This window comes from Danio aesculapii, chromosome 10 (assembly GCF_903798145.1).
Source record: "Danio aesculapii chromosome 10, fDanAes4.1, whole genome shotgun sequence".
NCBI lineage: Eukaryota > Metazoa > Chordata > Actinopteri > Cypriniformes > Danionidae > Danio > Danio aesculapii.
Genome location: NC_079444.1, coordinates 32,248,952 through 32,269,786, shown reverse-complemented (window position 1 = coordinate 32,269,786; position 20,835 = coordinate 32,248,952). Strand labels below are relative to the sequence as shown.

At 34.5% G+C, this 20,835-nt stretch overlaps 1 protein-coding gene across 1 annotated transcript in view; it reads left to right on the top strand.

Annotated features, from left to right (window-relative positions):
* Positions 1 to 20,835, top strand: part of uvrag (UV radiation resistance associated gene) — a 242,107-nt gene that overhangs the window by 63,047 nt on the left and 158,225 nt on the right. The window contains exon 8 of the mRNA XM_056466831.1: positions 16,869 to 16,995. Coding sequence (XP_056322806.1) covers positions 16,869 to 16,995 — 127 coding nt within the window. The remainder of the gene's footprint in view (positions 1 to 16,868; positions 16,996 to 20,835) is intronic.

Sequence of the window (20,835 nt, the reverse complement as noted above, 5' to 3'; positions counted from 1 at the left end):
AAGCCCTATTTGATGTATGTCCCATGATGCTTTGGATAAATTAGTCATTTTCATTCATTGAATATTAAAAAACAACTCATTGGAATAAATCGATTCACGGATCATGAACAGATCATGAATAACCACACAAATTAAAAACAAGTGTTTCCACAACAATATTACAGGCTTGAATATTACTGTACTGTATCGAACGCAAAGAGAAAATACTTTTAAAACAGTAAACACAAGAGAGCTTTGCAACAAATACCCAACAGATAAAAAAATAATGCACAAAGCCAAACATGCCTCTTACTCAGTTTTCACTATATACAGTATATATGGGTTATTTGTAGTGCAGTCTTATTATTTAAAATGATTTGATTGATTACTTTTAAATGGAAGTTCCTCAAATCGGAAGTGCAACTATAATTTGAAAGACAGTAGTCACGTGTAAAACTGAAATGAGTGAGTGAATTCTGATAGTGATCTTAATAGTGTGAGCCAGAGAACAGTCTGTCACTGATATTTTTCCAGTCCTTTTTTTTCTTCATAAATTAAAATGTTTTTTTTTTCGTTTGTTGTATTTAATGTATTATTGGATAATAAAGAGAGATTTTTGTATCATTAGTTAGCCAATTTTATTTTTGGTTTTCATTTTAACTTTTGTCCAAGCTTTAATTTTTTTTGTCAATTTGTTAGTTAATATGACCATTTGTTTTTGTATAATTTCTAGTATATTTTAAATAATATTTTTATATTTATTTAAAATAAAAGGTTTGTGTTAAACAATTTTTTTCTAAAATATTTTCTTGGCAACTAGGTGAAATGAAATAAGTTTTTTTTTTTTTTTTAATTTTTAAAATCTGTTTATTCAACTTTTACAGATATAACAAAGTAACTTTTTCAGAGAAATTTAAACAAATATTATTCCCAACCCTCTAAACAAGTTGAAATTACATTTATCTCTGAGAGAAAAGAAGAAAAAAAAAATTACAAAATAAAAAATAAAATAAATAAATAAATAAATAAAAAAAAAACCTGTACAGAATACACATATACCTTGATAACCTAATATTACAAACACTAAGGGTGTCCGCGGGACCCTTTAGTCTTAATGTCTTAAATTTCAGAAATAAAATTGTAGGCCTTAAAAAGACTTGTAGTGTTGTAGGTCATAAATCTGTTTAAACAGGTCTTAATTTTCCTATGTGCAAATAAAACTACCCAATCGGGCCGATGCCCAATAATCAATGACAAAATGTTTACATTTTTTATATATAATTTTTTATTGCAAAGAGATCCAAAAACTTTTTGTTCTTAAAATAAAATTCTCTAATTAGGGACAGAAAACTGTAGCAACACATCCCTTTACATGATCTTCCATTAAACTATTACAGAAGTAACTGGGACATTAGAAAAAATCCTTAGGATTTACTCGCACTATGCTATCCGAACTGTGACCGGGTGCATTTCCCGGCTCGTTTGACAAGTGTGAGTGCCCCGAATTGCCTGAGCCTGAAACTGACGCTGCGACATCACTTTTAACAGTCGCATGATCGATTACGAAAGCATGCTCTGGTTTCGGAAGGTAAAGATGCAGCGTGAGAGCAGGCTGTCAGGGGAGAGGGGAGTGGGGGGGCAAGCACACTTCGACACAGTTCAAGGCGATCGTGCCTTGTGAGAATATGCCCGTAGTGTTTAGTCCTGGATAAGTCAAAAAATTTCATTCATAATAGTCATAAAGGGTCTTAAATTTTTTTAAATTTGACTTGAAGAAACCTGCAGAAACCCTGTTTATTTATTTTTAATAACAAAATTAACTTTATATTTACAGTTTTGACTTTAGTAACTTTTTTTTTGTTATTTAAATTGTATCCAATGTTATTGTATTATTGGATAATATAGAGAAAGAAAACGCCTAATTATTATATTTTGTAATTTCCTTTTACTTAAAAGCACTGAACAAAAACACTGAACTCTAAAATAATGGGTTATTTCAACCTAAATTTAGGTGAAATATAAAGAAACCAAACAATTAAAAATCTTTTTAAAAATGTTGTCCAGCCACTGAGTTTGTCCAGATTGTACTCACATTGTACTCCCAGATTGTAACCACAAATGTATGAACTCAAGTTCTTTATTGTCAATACTGACTTAAATAATGAAATATGAATATTTGCAAGTGTTTCTTCTCTTTTTGCTCTTTGTCTTTGACTCTTTAATAAGTTTACAGCAGATGTACGCTCAAAATCTGAGTGAATTGTCAGTAAAATATTGTGAACGAATGTCAAGAATGAAGTTGTTTGCAGAATTCGAACACCAGATATATGGTGCGTGGACAGTTTTGGACGCAGCTTAGCTCTGCCCGTGTGCTCATATTCAGTCAGGATTATTTTTATATATTCTGAATACTTTCTGTTTTCTGACTTCATAAATCCTGCCCGGCCTGTAGGGTTTTCTCTCTCTGTTTTTTCTGCACCTGGCATATAGGGCTGATGCTAAGATTCTGTAAAGCACCTCTGCAAGTATAAACGGTTAAATTTACAGTTGCTGTATGCTTGACAGAATTTTATAGCAGATTGTCAAACTCAATTTAAAATGAAATCCTTCACACTGTAGTGGGGATATTGTCTTTCCAGGCTCACAGAATGACTCTTTCATGAGAGATGGCAGTATAAACCAGCCTTTGATTAGCTATCTGGAATAGCATTTCTCTTTAGTTGAAAGGAAACACAAAAGTACATATTAAAAGTACACACTGTTTGCTGGTTAAAAAAAGGTTCAACTATAAAGAAGTGAAGAGTTTGCTAGAAAATAGATTTTTATTATACATACACTTAACTCACATTAAGTGCGTTGATTTCAGAATATAGAAAGAATGAAAAGGAATCAGCTTTTATGTGTCATTTTGTAATATCATAAGTATATACAGTAGTATATAAAGTTGTTTGGTCAGTTTGTTAGTTAAGTATGACTATTTCTTTTTTATATTTTCCAATATATTTTTCCTTTTATTTTTATATTTATTTTTTAAAAAAGGTTTATGTTAAACTAAACGATCTTGTAAAATATTTTCTCTGCAACTAGGTGAAATAAAAATAAGTTCAAAAGTCTTTTTTAAATTCGTTTTTAAATTTAATTATAATTTGTATAATTCTTTTCTGTTTTCATTTCAGCTTTAGTTAAAGCTTCAGTTTTTTGTCAATTTGTAATGACTTTCTTTTTTTTATAATTTCTAATATGTTTGTCATTTTATTAGTATCGTTATTTTTTAAAAAAGGTTTGTTAAACTAAATGATCTTGTAAAATATTTTCTTAGCAAACAGGTGAAATAAAATAAGTTTAAAAGATATTTTTAATCTTTTTTTTTATTTAATTGTAATTAGTAAAAAAATTTCTGTTTTCATTTCAGCGTAAGTTAAAGCTTTAGTTTTTTTTTTGTCAATTTGTTAGTTAAGTATGACTATTTCTTTTTTTATATTTTCTAATATGTTTGCTCTTTTATTTTTGTATTATTTTAAAAAAAAGTTTTATGTTAAACTAAATGATCTTGTGGAAATATTTTCTCCGCAACGAGGTGAAATAAAATAAGTTTAAAAGTCTTTTTTTATTTTTATTTTTTTATTCAATTATAATTTGTATAATTCTTTTCTGTTTTAATTTCAGCTTTAGTTAAAGGTTCAGTTTTTTTGTCAATTTGTTAGTTAAATATGTCTTTTTTATAATTTCTAATATATTTGTAATTTTATTTTTGTATTATTTAAATAAAAGGTTTATATTAAACTAAATGATTTTGTAAAATATTTTCTCTGCAAGCAGGTGAAATAAAAAAAGTTTAAAGTTTTTTGTTTATTTATTTTGAAAAACAAAATTACATTTATAATCACAATATTAGTTTTAGTAACTTTTTTGTTATTTAAAAGAACACTTAATAAAATCGTTGCAAAAACAAATGCTAAAAATATATCACAAAATATATAAAACAATATAATATATAATATATAAAACGAAAGTTCTCAACAATGACTACATTTACATGGACATCAGTAATCAAATTATTTGCCTTAATCTGAATAAGACAATAATATAATTATGGTACATGAGTTGCTTTTTGAATTTTCCTTTCATGATCCCGTTTTACATGTTATGGCACATATTTCGATTAATGTCATTGCGTCATTACGCTATCCACATTTCCTCAGGAGTTTCATGTTATTCTGTGTGTTTCATTTTTAATTTGTCTACTTTAACTGCAGTTTGGCACTTTCACTTTCATTCAGGAACATTTCGTTCATGCCCCCATGACAAACGAGATATTGGATGCGAATATGAACTTCTGGAAGAGTGTTGTTTTAATGGAATTTTATACCGCACGCCGAATGGGAGAAAAAAATCTCGGCATTTCGCTGTGTATGTCTGTGGTCCCTTACTGACACGGTAGGAGCAGAGAAAATAGTGTTCAACAGCCATGTGTGTTTGGACTATCCTGTTGCAAAATGAGGCAAAAATCCTACACAACGGTAATAGTTTGATTGCGGTGTTGTAATAATATGACTAAAATCGGCATACTCCACGTCAAAATCTGATTTCTGTTTAGTTCGATTATGACCTTAATCAGAATAAATTAATCAAAAATTGCTGTTTACATGGTAGACTCTTATTGTCTTAATTGTATTAAAATCTGATTATTGGTGTCTATGTAAACATACTCTGTGTCTTTTATTATAGATATAGGGCTGGCAGCTTACTCGTATTTTTTTGCTGTGTTATTTTTTCTAGAGATAACAAGTGTCCAGGATGCTACTTTAGTGCCCTCGGCCTCAGACAGGAAGTGAGGGCACACAAACAGCAGGCTTCACGATCTTGTTTTACGCAGATCCTCATAAATGTGTCATTAGGTCCTCAGACTGCTCTTGTAACACATGTTTTGATAGATTTACAGATCATCATAGCTGTGCCCTTGTTCTCTCTGTGCATTTCCGCACTTACTCTGTCCTGCAGGAGAATGAAAAGTAAAAGGAAAACATGTTTGAGATTTTTGGAGTCAGTCATTTAGCAGCTGCAAAAATGCAGGCGGTGCAGGAGTTTTGGAAAATTAGTTGTGATGAACACGAACAAAAGTCTGTCGACAAATATCTTCCTCTCCCAATAAATATAATAATACATGCATTATATTCATTTACCTTTCTCTCAAACTCTGATTATATGCGTAATACGCAAATTCCTTATACTGTTTTTCTGCAAAATCTGTGGTCCTACGAGAAATTAAATCCCATCTGAATAAGAATGTATGTGACTGCCAAATATTTTGCTGAATGTGAACTAATTCTGCTCACTAATAATGGATGTAATTGTGTTTGCTAACAACCACAAAAAAATAAATAAATAAAATTAACAAGAAGAAATTAATCACACAAATTTTTTAGATTTGTGGCTAATGTCAGTCTCAGGTAAGTTTACTATAATTTCTGCAGTCAATATTACACATAACGTGAAATTTATGCAAGTTAAAACATTTATTTTTGAAAACAACATTTATAAAATGTACGAATCTTTCATATGCACACATTTTTGACATGCACACTACCCTTTGGCACGACCCATATGAACTGAACTGAACTTAAACTCTGAAAACTGAACTACACTGTTCCAATTTACTATGACCTTTTATGTGAAGCTGCTTTGACACAATCTACATTGTAAAAGCGCTATACAAATAAAGGTGAATTGAATTGAATCTTTTTGAACCCTTGGGGATGACCCAAACTTTTAGCCATAATTTTACAACCTATAATTTTAGCCATGTCTCTACCCTTTGGCTTGACGCATACATTTTGCCTTGCGTCTTACTATTTGCCACGACCCATAACTTTTGGCCACTCCCCTACCCTTTGGCGCGACCCATACATTTTGATTTTTGTAATACCCTTTGGCATGACCCATAATTTTGGCCATTCCCACTACTCTTTGGCACAACCCATAATTTTGCCCACACCCCTACCTTTTGGCATGACCAATACATTTTACCTCACATCATACCCTTTGGCTTGACTCATAATTTTGGCCATGCTCCTACCCTTTGGCACAACCCTAGATTTTGTTCACGCTTGTATCTTTTGGCACAACCCATACATTTTAGCTCACATTCTACCCTTGGACATGACTCACAATATTGGCCACACCCATACCCTTTGGGACGACCCAAACATTTTGCCTTTTGTAATACTCTTTGGCACGACCCATAATTTTGGCCATTCTCTCTACCCTTTGCCAGGATCCATACATTTTGCTGTGCACCCAACCTGCTGTCTGTGTGGGTCCTAATGCCCCAGTATAATTACGGGGACTCTATACTGCTCAGTGAGCGCCGTCTTTCGGATGAGAGGTTAAACTGAGGTCCTGACTCTCTGTGGTCATTAAAAATCCCAGGATGTTCTTCGAAAAAGAGTAGGGGTTTAACCCAGGCGTCCTGGCCAAATGTATCCTCTGGCCTCTGTCCATCATGGCCTCCTAACCCTCCCCATATCATAATTGGCTTAATCACTCTGTCTCCTCTCCACCAATCAGCTGGTGTGTGGTGTGCGGTCTGGCGCAAAATGGCTGCCGTCGCGTCATTCAGGTGGATGCTGCACACTGGTGGTGGATGAGGAGATTCCCCCCTATGTGTAAAGTGCTTTGAGTGCCTAAAAAAAGCTCTAAATAAATGTAAGTAATTATTATTATTATTATTATTATTATTACCCTTAGGCATACCTCATCACATCATACTTTGGCCATACCTCCACCCTTTAGCAGAACCCATACATTTTGCATCGTCTTCTACTCTTTGGCGCAACCCGAACCTGTTGCAGCGCCTCCTACCTTTTGACAGGACCCATACATTTTGCAGCGCCTCCAATCTTTTGGCAGAACCCATACATTTTGCAGTGCCTCCTACCTTTTGGCAGGACCCACACATTTTGCAGCGCCTCCTACCTTTTGGCAGGACCCATACATTTTGCAGCGCCTCCTACCTTTTGGCAGGACCCACACATTTTGCAGCGCCTCCAATCTTTTGGCAGGACCCATATATTTTGCAGCGCCTCCTACCTTTTGGCAGGACCCATAGATTTTGCAGCTCCTCCTACCTTTTGGCAGGACCCATACATTTTGCAGCGCCTCCTACCCTTTGGCATGCCAATTCTGACCTGCAGAGACCCACACTTAGCATTGTGAAAATCACAGAGCCCAACCAATGGAAATAGAACTAATCAATCTCTTGCTCAACTTCAAATAAGCCAGAAATGATCATAAATGTAAAAGTTGCCAATGCATTATGGAGAAGCACATGTTACTAACAAACACAGCAAACAATATATGACATGCAGGAAATACAAGTTAATTTGAGTTACAATCTCCGTCCGAAGGCCACATATGTTGGGAATGCTATCGCACGTCTCCCTCAGGCAGTTCATCAAGTCCTTCTGAATGAATCTGAAGTCTGTTCCTCTCCAAAAACCCAACTGGCAAAGTTTCTGGAGTTCTCCGCACGTCGGACCTCAGTATCCGCTTACACTAATAGCTGACACTCTTCCTCAATCACACAAGCTCTACCTGGATCACAATAAAGGTCAGCAAGGTTCTGAAACTCCTGCAAAGTGGATCAGTTACTGTGCTTAATGAGCCAGAATCTGTTTCCAGTTTTCCTTCAACCTTGAGGTTCTCGAAGCTGATTGCAGATCAGGTTGTTTGCCTCTTTAACTGCCGCGGTGTCACTTCTCTCTGGCCTCGGGTCAGTTTTGTGCCTGTTAGCGTCTTTCCAGCAATCAATCAGCTCGCTGTACTGTAATATAGCTAATTGAATTATTCAAGACTTTCTCATTAGTGGCGAGTAAAGCAAGCCGTGATGTGAATTGTGTGCTTTGGAGATTTGGGGCTTTTAGTCTATGTGTTTGAAGCCAAAATATATTCTAAGCACATGCAGCTAAACTGTGGAGTATTGTATGGTTTAATTGGACAGATTTATGTTCAGTCAAAGCTATTTTTTAAGAGGTGTAATTCAGAGAGGTTAGTTAATTTAAATTAAGCCCAAAAGAATACTTATTACTACTATTAATATTATTTTAGTATTATGTAAATGTTCATCAATAAATAAATAGTCAAGTATAATAAAAGAAACATATAAAATTGTAATTTTATGGTAATTTTAAACAATTTTTAAACATCATAAACTATTGACTTAAATTGACTCAAATGGCCTCCACAGTCACCAGATTTTAATCCAATAGAGCACCTTTGGTATGTGGTGGAATAGGAGATTCGCATCATGGATGTGCAGCTGACAAATCTTCACAACTTTGTGATGCTATGTCAATATGGACCAAAATCTCTGAGGAATATTTCCAGTACCTTGTTGAATTTATGTCATGAAGGATTAAGTTCTAAAGGCAAAAGGGGTACTAGTACCCGGTACTAGTAAGGTGTACCAAATAAGTGGCCGGTGAGTGTATGTGTCTTTAGTTCTGGTTCTCAGAAACATCTTGTGACATGCATGTGTGCATTTTTGGAGCATTTCAGAGTGTGTGAAAAGTGGTGTTTGTCGTGCCAGTGGTGTTGATAGTAAACACGCAAACTCTTGCTCTTCACCTGCTGTATGAGGGCTCGAGCAATCTGGAGATACAGGTGCAATCTTCTCCATCTTTGAGTGACACTTCCTCAGCTGCCAGCTGCAAGAATACAAGATCCTGAGATGTTACTCAAAGCAGATTTCAAAGATTTCATTCCTGACACTTTCACATTTCCCAAACACCATTCACATTTTCTGTATAAAATGAAACCAAATGCAGATCTTTTAAATAAGTCTGTGTAATTGCATTTCTGAATGTTTGTTTATAGTTTACTGGGGCATTGTGGCAAATGAGCAAGCAGACACCGGCAATGAAAAGAATCAGGGTGCGGCAAGTTCCCTACTCTCTGACATTATTCAATCAGTCTATATTTAAGAAATATCCATTGGAATGGGTACAGTGTCAATATAACTAGTTATCTGAAACAAATTCATAAAATGCATTTACCCTTTTATATCAAGACTGAAACAAGTTGTAAATATAAAACATTTATTTGGACTGCTGAATTTGTTATGTTATGAATCAGGTTTTTATCAGGACAAACTTTAAAAGATATAAATATAAATACTTTTACAATGTCTATCAAATGTTTTATTAAAGAATATTTTCTATCGATTTTTATGAAATGCTAGTTTTTCATTCTATTTATTATATAATGTTTTAAGTGTTCTAAATGTGAAGCAGCAATGTCAATATATCTGCCATTTAAAAGTCAATGAAGCTGGTTTAGCAATAAACATACACTGTTAGCCAAAATTATTATCACTTGACATCTGAAAATGTTGACTTTTTTGCCCCCAAAACACAATAAAGTTGTACTAATTCATAAAACATACAGATGGTTGCTTTGAACACAACAATTCTATCAGTTGAAGTGAACTGTACTGCTTTTATCCACTTACAGTTGAAGTCAGAATTATTAGCTCCCCTTTAATTTTTTTAATTTTTTTATTTTTTTTTTATATTTTCCAAATGATGTTTAACAGAGGAAGGAAATTTTCATAGTATGTCTGATAATATTTGTTTCTTTTTGAGAAAGTCTTATTTGTTTTATTTTGGCTAGAATAAAATATCAAAATAAAGAGCAAAAGTAAGCCCAAGGCACTCAAAAAATGTGGAAAAATATTGAAAAGCCTTTATTGTCATGGCTGTTCCTTAAAACTGTGCCTACGCATTTCGGGTGAACATTTGCCTTCATCAGGGTCCCCTGTGGTAGCCATGTCAAAGGCTTTTTAATATTTTCCCACATTTTTCGAGTACCTTGGAATTACTTTTGCTGTTTAAATATATTGCAATTTTGATTTTTGCAACACGTTTAAAAACAAGTTGGAGTAAACAGTAAAGCCTTTACCACTTTGTAATGGCATTCCCTTTAACATCACTTAAAAGACGTTTAGGGACTGAAGACATCAAGTGATGAAGTGTTTCAGGTGTAATTTTGTCACATTCTTCCTACAAACAAGTCTTAATAATTTTGGCTATCAATGTATATTACTACTACTATTCTCAGTAATACTATGATCTACTACTGTCTCTCTATGTGGATCGAACATTTGGAGCTGCTCTGCTCCTCATTAAACTCTGCAGTTAGTTTTCTGCTTATGATAGACATCACCAGCACCAATCATGGAGTTGAAAGATGTGGTGAACTTTCTCTTCATCTTATCTCCTTCTCTCGCTCTCTCTTTCTTCTGCTATCTGCTCTCGATCCCACTTTAACCCTCGTCAGATCACTGGTCCTCATTAGTGCGTTTGGCTCGCTAACAGTCCCGAAAGCCGCAGGGCTGTAGATGTAGATTAGATAGATGTGATGGACTCATCCGTGCTGCGCTGGATGCTGGAGAAGCTGAGGGAAGATCTGGCACTGATGTCTGCCGTAATCTGCTTAAAAAATCAGCCCTTGCTGTTTTATTGCATTAATGTCAGTGTTTCTGGCTTGTGCTCTCCTTCTTAAGTGTTTTACAGGGCAGTGAAAAGTTATGTTTATGTCTATTTTTTTGGGATGTCTTCTTTGCTCACTGAGTCTGCTTACATTTGATAGGAAAATATAGTAGAATAATTTGCATTGAAGTGCTGGGTTGTGGCTGGAAGTGTTGAGCTGTGTAGAACATATGCCAGAGTAATTGGTGGTTCATCGCACTGTGGCGATCCATTATAAATAAGGGACTAAGCTGAAGGAAAGTGAGGAATTTGCTTTCAAACTATCTGTTTTTTGCTTTAATGTGTTTGAAAAAGTAGTCTGTTTATTGGGATGACAGCTAAATTTTTAACTGTACTTATTTTTTTTGTATTAATTTTGTTTTTATTTAGTTAAATATACAATTTTAAAAATGCAGACCAAGAAAAACATATTAACAACGAACAATACTGAGAGATATTGTACAACCCCAAACTAGAAAAAGTTGGGACGGTATGGAAAATTCAAATAATATAAGAAAGTGGTGATTTCTAAATTGTCTTTGACTTGTATTTCATTGCAGACAATACAACAAACATGATTTAATGTGTTCCTCATGATTTTTATTGTTTTTTATTTCCAAAATGAACTAGAACGATTTCAAAATCCAAAAAAAAGTGCTCAGGGGTAGAATAATTAATGTGTTGGTCACACTTTATTTTGATGGTCCGTTTGTTGAGTTTGTTACATTGCATCTGCATGCCAACTAATTCTCATAAGATTATAAATAGACTTACGTTGGGCTTAGGGTTGTCATGTACTTGCAAAGTTTCTTATAGTCAGTTAAATGTCTGTTGAAGGAATGATATCAACAGATATTAAGCAGACCGTCTACTAATACTTAAATTGACCATCAAAAGAAAGTGTTACCAATGTGTCAGTTCTTGTTGGGTAAGGGATTCATCAGAATAAAGAGCAAAAGTAAGTCTAAGGCACTCGAAAAATGTGGAAAACATATTAAAAAGCCTTTATTGACATGGCTGTTCCTTAAAACTGTGCCTATGCATTTCGGCAAACATTTGCCTTTATCAGGGTATCCTGTAGTAATGTCAATAAAGACTTTTAATATTTTTTCCACATTTTCTAAGTACCTTGGACTTACTATTGCAGTTTAAACATATTACAATTTTGGTTTTTGTAGCTTATTAAAAAATGGAACAACGTTTACCACTTTGTAATGTTGCCATTCCTTTTTACAACACTTAAAAGACTTTTAGGCACTGAAGACACCAAATGATGAAGTGTCATGTGTGATTTTTGTCCCATTCTTCCTAAAAACAAGTCTTAAGGTGGACAACAATACGGGGTCTTCGTTGTCACTTCAAAATGCACCACACATTCTCTATTGGAGACAGGTCAGGACTGCAGGCAGGCAGGAAAGGATGTAAATTTACAAGAGAAATGAATTTGCCCGGACAGCATGAAATATTTGGTGTTCATATTGTCTGCAATAAAATAAAATACATATACACATAAAATGTATAATAAAGACAAGGATAAAAGATACATTATACATGCATACCATTTATACACATCGCACTGCATAAAATACAATATGATCTAACATGCATAACTGAACACCATGACCAAATGCATTAGGTTACTATTATTGTTACAATTTCAGTTTATGTAGCTGAGATGTCTTTATTTATCACATTTCCTATTCCACTTTGAATGCGCTTTTTTCATCTTCAACCATAATTAAAAGCTCTTCTATAACCAGGATATTATCAATAATCACAAACCACTGTTTACAATTTAGAGTGATGTCTTTAAGCCAATTCTAAGTTATGGTCTTTTTACATGCCACAAGGAGAATCTTACATAAATATTAATAACTTGTATATCTACACTAACTATTCTATGTCTAGACCATCTCCCATAAAATATACTTCAGATTAAAGCATCATATAATCCTTCAGAAATGATTTAAATAATTTTTTTAAATAAAAAAAAACATTGTACTGCTTAATATTTTTGTGAAAACTGACACATTTTTGATGAAATAAGTATAAATGATGCCTATTTGAAATTTATGTAATGCTTTTCTGTTGAAAAAGGATTAATTTCTTTAATTGGTCATGTATGCTTTTAAAATAAAAAACATTTAGCTAATATATAATGAAACTGCATTTTTGTCATACACATGTGCTGCATCAATAGACTGTAAAAGATATGGACGTAGTATCCGTTACGTTACCCATAGGTTTCTGAAGAATGCAAAAGAAGCTACAAATAGGCGTGGCCAACCAGAACCATCATCGCATCAACCGGGGGATACCAAACAAGGGCAAAGAGGCGGAGCGTGAGCAGAGCTACAGACACCTGCTAGCATTTTGCTTAGACGGGCTTTTCTTTGGGAGAAACGCTTATTACTTTATTACCTGCGACTCGTTTGTGTTCTGACCACATGTGCTTTGTTGTATACTATATCAATAAAGTGTTTAGTCTTTTAAAAACACTGTTGTAATACATTGAATCACTAAAAATTGTTCTTATGATGTTTTTCAACAGGAGGAAAACGCAAATTACTTCCAAACACTTAAAATATAGTCTGTTTTGGTAAATGCAAGGCTGTTTATGAAATCCAGGCATAACACTGTATGACAACGTGTCAGATGACTGTTCTAGAGCCTACAGCTAATCAATCTGCATGCCAACTAATTCTCATAAGATTATAAATAGACTTACGTTGGGCTTAGGGTTGTCATGTACTTGCAAAGTTTCTTATAGTCAGTTAAATGTCTGTTGAAGGAATGATATCAACAGATATTAAGCAGACCGTCTACTAATACTTAAATTGACCATCAAAAGAAAGTGTTACCAATGTGTCAGTTCTTGTTGGGTAAGGGATTCATCAGAATAAAGAGCAAAAGTAAGTCTAAGGCACTCGAAAAATGTGGAAAACATATTAAAAAGCCTTTATTGACATGGCTGTTCCTTAAAACTGTGCCTATGCATTTCGGCAAACATTTGCCTTTATCAGGGTATCCTGTAGTAATGTCAATAAAGACTTTTAATATTTTTTCCACATTTTCTAAGTACCTTGGACTTACTATTGCAGTTTAAACATATTACAATTTTGGTTTTTGTAGCTTATTAAAAAAATGGAACAACGTTTACCACTTTGTAATGTTGCCATTCCTTTTTACAACACTTAAAAGACTTTTAGGCACTGAAGACACCAAATGATGAAGTGTCATGTGTGATTTTTGTCCCATTCTTCCTAAAAACAAGTCTTAAGGTGGACAACAATACGGGGTCTTCGTTGTCACTTCAAAATGCAACCACACATTCTCTATTGGAGACAGGTCAGGACTGCAGGCAGGCAGGAAAGGATGTAAATTTACAAGAGAAATGAATTTGCCCGGACAGCATGAAATATTTGGTGTTCATATTGTCTGCAATAAAATAAAATACATATACACATAAAATGTATAATAAAGACAAGGATAAAAGATACATTATACATGCATACCATTTATACACATCGCACTGCATAAAATACAATATGATCTAACATGCATAACTGAACACCATGACCAAATGCATTAGGTTACTATTATTGTTACAATTTCAGTTTATGTAGCTGGGATGTCTTTATTTATCACATTTCCTATTCCACTTTGAATGCGCTTTTTTCATCTTCAACCATAATTAAAAGCTCTTCTATAACCAGGATATTATCAATAATCACAAACCACTGTTTACAATTTAGAGTGATGTCTTTAAGCCAATTCTAAGTTATGGTCTTTTTACATGCCACAAGGAGAATCTTACATAAATATTAATAACTTGTATATCTACACTAACTATTCTATGTCTAGACCATCTCCCATAAAATATACTTCAGATTAAAGCATCATATAATCCTTCAGAAATGATTTAAATAATTTTTTAAATAAAAAAAAACATTGTACTGCTTAATATTTTTGTGAAAACTGACACATTTTTGATGAAATAAGTATAAATGATGCCTATTTGAAATTTATGTAATGCTTTTCTGTTGAAAAAGGATTAATTTCTTTAATTGGTCATGTATGCTTTTAAAATAAAAAACATTTAGCTAATATATAATGAAACTGCATTTTTGTCATACACATGTGCTGCATCAATAGACTGTAAAAGATATGGACGTAGTATCCGTTACGTTACCCATAGGTTTCTGAAGAATGCAAAAGAAGCTACAAATAGGCGTGGCCAACCAGAACCATCATCGCATCAACCGGGGGATACCAAACAAGGGCAAAGAGGCGGAGCGTGAGCAGAGCTACAGACACCTGCTAGCATTTTGCTTAGACGGGCTTTTCTTTGGGAGAAACGCTTATTACTTTATTACCTGCGACTCGTTTGTGTTCTGACCACATGTGCTTTGTTGTATACTATATCAATAAAGTGTTTAGTCTTTTAAAAACACTGTTGTAATACATTGAATCACTAAAAATTGTTCTTATGATGTTTTTCAACAGGAGGAAAACGCAAATTACTTCCAAACACTTAAAATATAGTCTGTTTTGGTAAATGCAAGGCTGTTTATGAAATCCAGGCATAACACTGTATGACAACGTGTCAGATGACTGTTCTAGAGCCTACAGCTAATCAATCTGTCAGATTCTGGAGTGCTTTACAGGTCTAAAGAAAATTATAAAAAATTAATTATCTTAAATAAAACAAATACATTTTTACTGATGGTATAAGTATATAATTTCACTCACCTGGGAAATGGAGGCCACGTGAATGGTTTGTGAGCACAATAAAGTGCACACAGCATGCCATATCATCTGATAATTGTAAGAAATAATTCCAAAAGGCAACTGACTGTGTAAAGCCACATAAAACAAAACAGTTCAGAGTTCATCGGCTAATCAGCCGGAATCAGCTGAGGTGACGTGACTGCGACCAGCAAGACCTAGCTGTCACTCAAGTGGCCACACACTTAATTGTGCAGACTTAAAAATTCACACCCTCACAGTTGTCATGAAGGGTAATATTAGCTATATGCACCAAAATTGTTCTTTGTACCAGGCTGTAAACACCCTTTTTCTGCTGTAAAGTTGGCCATTTTAACAGTGGGGTCAATAGAAATTTGCTCTATTATGGAACCAGGAATAGCGGAATTTCGATGAATTGCAGTTACAGTTATTTCCATATTTGCTTCATGAGGGAGAGAGGGAGGTTGTCGCTTGGCTGCATCCCAATTTGCATTCTATCCTTTTTAAAAAGTATTTTAAAATAGAATTAGTATGTCCCAAACCATAGTATGTTGAAAAGAGTATGCCAAATGTTCCTGGATGGTTTACTATTTCCGGTAAAAGTTTGAAGAGTAGAAGCGTCCATACTTGAACTGTTAATATTGCCCACAATATATTACGCATTGGACGTGAATTTGATTGGAACTACAATGTATGTAAAAAGTGTAAATAAACTACATACATGGTGGACATGCTAGACCAACCGCCAAGTAGAGAGGCTTTGGTAAAGTTGTTTGACTATTAATTAATGACTATTAATTTTTATCTAGCCAACTGGAAAATATTAAGTCATGTTTCCGTGTTATATTTCATCTGCAACAACACTGTAAACTTATATCAAGGTATGGTTGGACATTAACTTCAGAATGCAGAAGGATCCAAAGACCTGAGTAGATTTCTCTGCATGAAAGACTTGTGAATGGCAGATTAACCTCCCGCTGAGTCTACAATAATGTAGGTAATTAAATATGAAAGAAATGTGCATGATGTGTCGAGATGATTGACAGGGGACATTACTAAGCAACATAACGATCTGTTAATGAGGAAGTAGTGTGTCCCAAAGCTTGCATACTCATTTGTTACACACTCAAAACTATGTACTTTTCCTTCACAAAAAGTACATACATTTAGGGCATAGTATAAGTATGCGAATTGGGATACAGCAATGGTCTGAATGTGTTTACAAAGCAACAATGTTATAAAATGATGGTGTCAGAATGATGCAAAATTTACTAAAAATGCATGTTGGCCAATAGGTGGCAAAATCACTCTAATGAAACCCTGTGTTTGGAAAACCGCTCATGCCTGTAGATTTTCTAAAATGCCATTTTTGTAGTTTAGATGGTCGTGAATATGGTAAATGCTAAATTAATATATTTAAAAAAACAAAAGTTGTGCATGAAACTGGTCAAAACACTGTATTTTGTAAAAGAGACTTCAGTTCTTTGATATGAATGCAATCTGTTTGTATTAATCTGTGGAATAAGCTAGGAAGATCCAAAAATGTAATGGGACAGAAAAGAGCAAGTCTTCATCTATAACATTGGTTGACCTTCATGTTTTCTCCATTTGCAGAAGAAGGAAAGGGAGTGCATGCAGCTGCGCATTGGGATTCTGAGGTGTGAGTTGGAGAGACAGAAGAAGGCGCTGACGAGAGAAATGGACGTGATGCAGAAAGAGAGAGCACAGCTTGTTAAGAAAGGTAATCAAATTCACTGTTCAACTTCACACTTTGACATCACTATGTACACTTAAATGGCCTCATTAGAAGATATTAAAGCCTACTACTGTAATTCGACTGCTCAATAAAGGGATAGTTCACCCCAAAATTTTAATTTACTTACTGTTTACTGCCTGACCAAAGTTTCAAACCTTTATGAGTTCTTTCTTCTGCTGGACACAAATGAAGAAAGCTGAAAACCTGTAACCCAACTGGCTTGCGTAGTAGGAAAAACAAATACTATGGAAGTCATAGTGGTTATAAGTTTCTGTCTTTCTTCAAAATATCTTCGTTTGTGTTCAGCAGAAGAAAGAAGCTCAAACAGATTTGGATCAAGTGAAGGCTGAGTAAATGATGGCAGAATTTTCAGTTTTGTTTAAACTATTCATTTAATGTTAACATATTTAATGTCACAGTTAGACAATCTGATTTAACAGTAGAACAGGGGTGTCCAAACTTAGTCGTGGAGGGCCAGTGTCCTTATTAGTTTAACTCCAACTTGCCTCAATACACCTGTCAGGATGTTTCTAGAAACCTAGTTAGAGCTTGATTAGCTAGCCCAAGTGTGTCTGATTGGGTTTGGAACTAAACTTTGCAGGATACTAACCCAGAGTTTGGACACCCCTGCACTAGAACTACCGAGGTGGTCATTTTGACCGTTTAAAATTTGTGCAATTGAATAACTTTGTTGAAGTAAAACTATATATATATATATATATATATATATATATATATATATAAATATCACATATCTATAATACCCTGACTTTTTCTGAATGTGTATATTTCTTTCTAACATTGTTTCAATTACAATTACAAACCACAAAAGAGTTATGAGTATTTCTTCATAGCACAACCTTAGCATTCATGATTATGGGCCTTTCAGTGTCTGCTACCTTTTCCTGTGACATTAAATATGCAAGCCCTGTTACCTAGCAACTTCTTGCTAACAAAAACATAACTTTCTGTTGGCAAAACATAATTTTACTTCATATATGCCAGTGTTTCCCAACCCTGTTCCTGAAGGCACACCAACAGTACACATTTTCAACCTCTCCCTAATCAAACACAACTGAATCAACTCATCAGAAGATTAGAAGAGACTCCAAAACCTGAAGTTAATGGGTCAGATAAGAGAGACATTCAAAATATGTACTGTTGGTGTGTCTCCAGATACAGGGTTGGGAAACACTGCTATATGCCTTTCAAAGGGTGGCAAGGTGGCTCAGTGGTTAGCACTGTCGCCTCACAGCAAGAAGGTCATTGGTTTGAGTGCTGGCTGGGCCAGTTGGCATTTCTGTGTGGAGTTTCTCCAAAGACATGCACTGTAGGTGAATTGAATAAACTAAATTGACCGTGAGTCAGAGAATGTACTGGTGTTTCCCTGTAATGGATTGCAGCTGGAATGGCATCTGCTACGTAAAACGTGCTGGAATAGTTCATGTGTGGCAAAGTGTGGAACACACCAAACACACTAGCCTGACAAATGCTCACTGACAGCCTTTACATTGTGGGCGAGATTTTCTTGGCATATTTGGGCCACATAGTACCGCCATTGTTGCTGACCATGTCCATCTCTTTATGCTTATTGTGGCAAAGATGACCACCATCTCACAAATAATTTGAAAGTAGTTTCTTAAACATGGCATTGAGAGGTCACTGTCCTCAGATGGCCTCCGCAGTCACCAGATCTCAGTCCACCTTTGGGATGTGCTGAAATGGGAAATGGGTGTGATGGATATGTGGCCGACATATCTAGACCAAAATCTAGTACCTTCCTGAATCAGTGGTAGGTAAAAACCCAGTTGTAGCTAAACATACATGGCTATTGAACCTTTAATCTTGCTCTATAATGTTACACCAGTGGTTAATATCCCCACACATCTGCAATCGGGCAACGTTCTCTTCCAGAAGTGTGTGTCAGAATGAATGTGTTGCGAAACTCTTCATCTTGTTTTTCACTGATGTAAGTTCATGCGCACTTTAGGGAACCATATAGAGTTCCATCTGCTAAAATATATTTCCATATCTAAAACGCGGGCTGTCCACATTCTCATGTAAATTGGTTTCCGTGCCTAGAATTGAGCAAGGCAGTTGTTTTACGTCTAACCAGCCTTCATACAGCACAAGTCCAGATTCAAGACATTGTTCTGTTCTCGCATAAATGGAAAAAGTTGTAGGAAACGACACAATTGTGGCCAATCAGAAAGTATGGTTAGTCATGCGTTTGATCATTACTGAATGTCATTGCAACTTGATATCCGTGTCTGCCGACCAAGAAATGATGTATAAAAACTGCAAAGTCTCTGGCATTGCTAGCATTTGTTTTGCAGATGAAAAAATTAGCAAAAAAGTGAGTTTCTTTGCTAAGTTTTACACATCTCGGCACACATTTGATTTCACGATTTTGTAAGTCATTCAAGCATTAAAACCCAGCGATTTAGTTAAATGAGATTGTTTACCATTTATTGTGTAGTTTGCACTCTTTTGTCATGTTCTGATCATGTCATACACCCTGGATCTTGGTGGAGTTGGATTTGGAACGTGATTTCCTTGTTGGGAAATTCAAATGAAAGTACTGTTGAAGGAAGTTGGACATTGTATTTTGGAATAATTTCTCTCTTGATTTTACAGCCGAAATTGATTGAAAATGGCTCATTACCAGGGCCAGACAGAATCTGCAGATGTTGTTTTTTTTTGTTATTGCTGCACAGAATTTTGTCAAAAAAACAATCTGCTGATTTATACGGAATGTTTTTGAGAGTATAGTAACTAAAATTTAACACATTAAATAAACAATAATAACTTTTTAACAAATATTTAAAGTTTGCAATGGAAATCCAATTAGATCCACTTAGATCCATTAGATCCACAGTGGCAAAATGTGTCTTAACTTCCATATTTCCAGTGTCACGTACAATACATAACAGTAATGTTTTGTGGCTTATTATTCTAGTTTATTCCAATTTTATATTCAAAATTTTGACCATGGTACAATTTTAAAATGACAACCCATAAAAATAAATAAATAAATAAATACATTTTTCAAAAGCATACAAAGTTTATTTTGTACATGCACATTTGTGGTCATTTAAAAACACTTGTCTTACAAAGATTGGGTGTCTTAAATTTTTCATTTTATTAGTATTTCAGCTTTTTTTTAGTAAGTTGTCAAGGTAACATTCTAATTTGTTTGTTTTTCTTCTAATTTTTATTATTATACTTGCCATACATATACTACAAAGTCAGGGATTCTCTCTAAATGGGGAAACATCTAATTCTCCAAAACTGGTTGCCAAGCTTACGAGAACATATTTGTAATCACCAATAAAATTAAACAACAATCATAAGTTATCATAAGTTTAGTTCATGTCATGTATCATAAGTTTAGTTTCTAAACGTTTGAAGCAAACAAAATCAGCAGTTTTTTAGGTTCCCCAAGCTAAAGTGCATACACACTCGAAGGGAACGAGATCATGACACTAACCTCATTTATGGCCATTCTACACATTATCATCCTCTGGATAATGCTTCGTCAGATCACACTGGTCTTTTGAAGTAATTCACAGCTTGGTCTTGATGGCGAATCTCCTCCAGAAATGACAGCGACTCTTTGTTTACAATTTTGTGGCCGTGTGAGTAGTTGCTGTCATGTGATGTGCATTTGACAGGATGAACTGTACCTCGCGTTTGTTTCATACAGATTACAAAAACTAAAAAAACATGTGTTTTCAAGTGTAGTTGTTTCATTAAAAGGTACATATTTCAAGCTTTATGTGGATATAATTCTCATGTCTGTGAAGCAAGGATTCGCTGAGATTA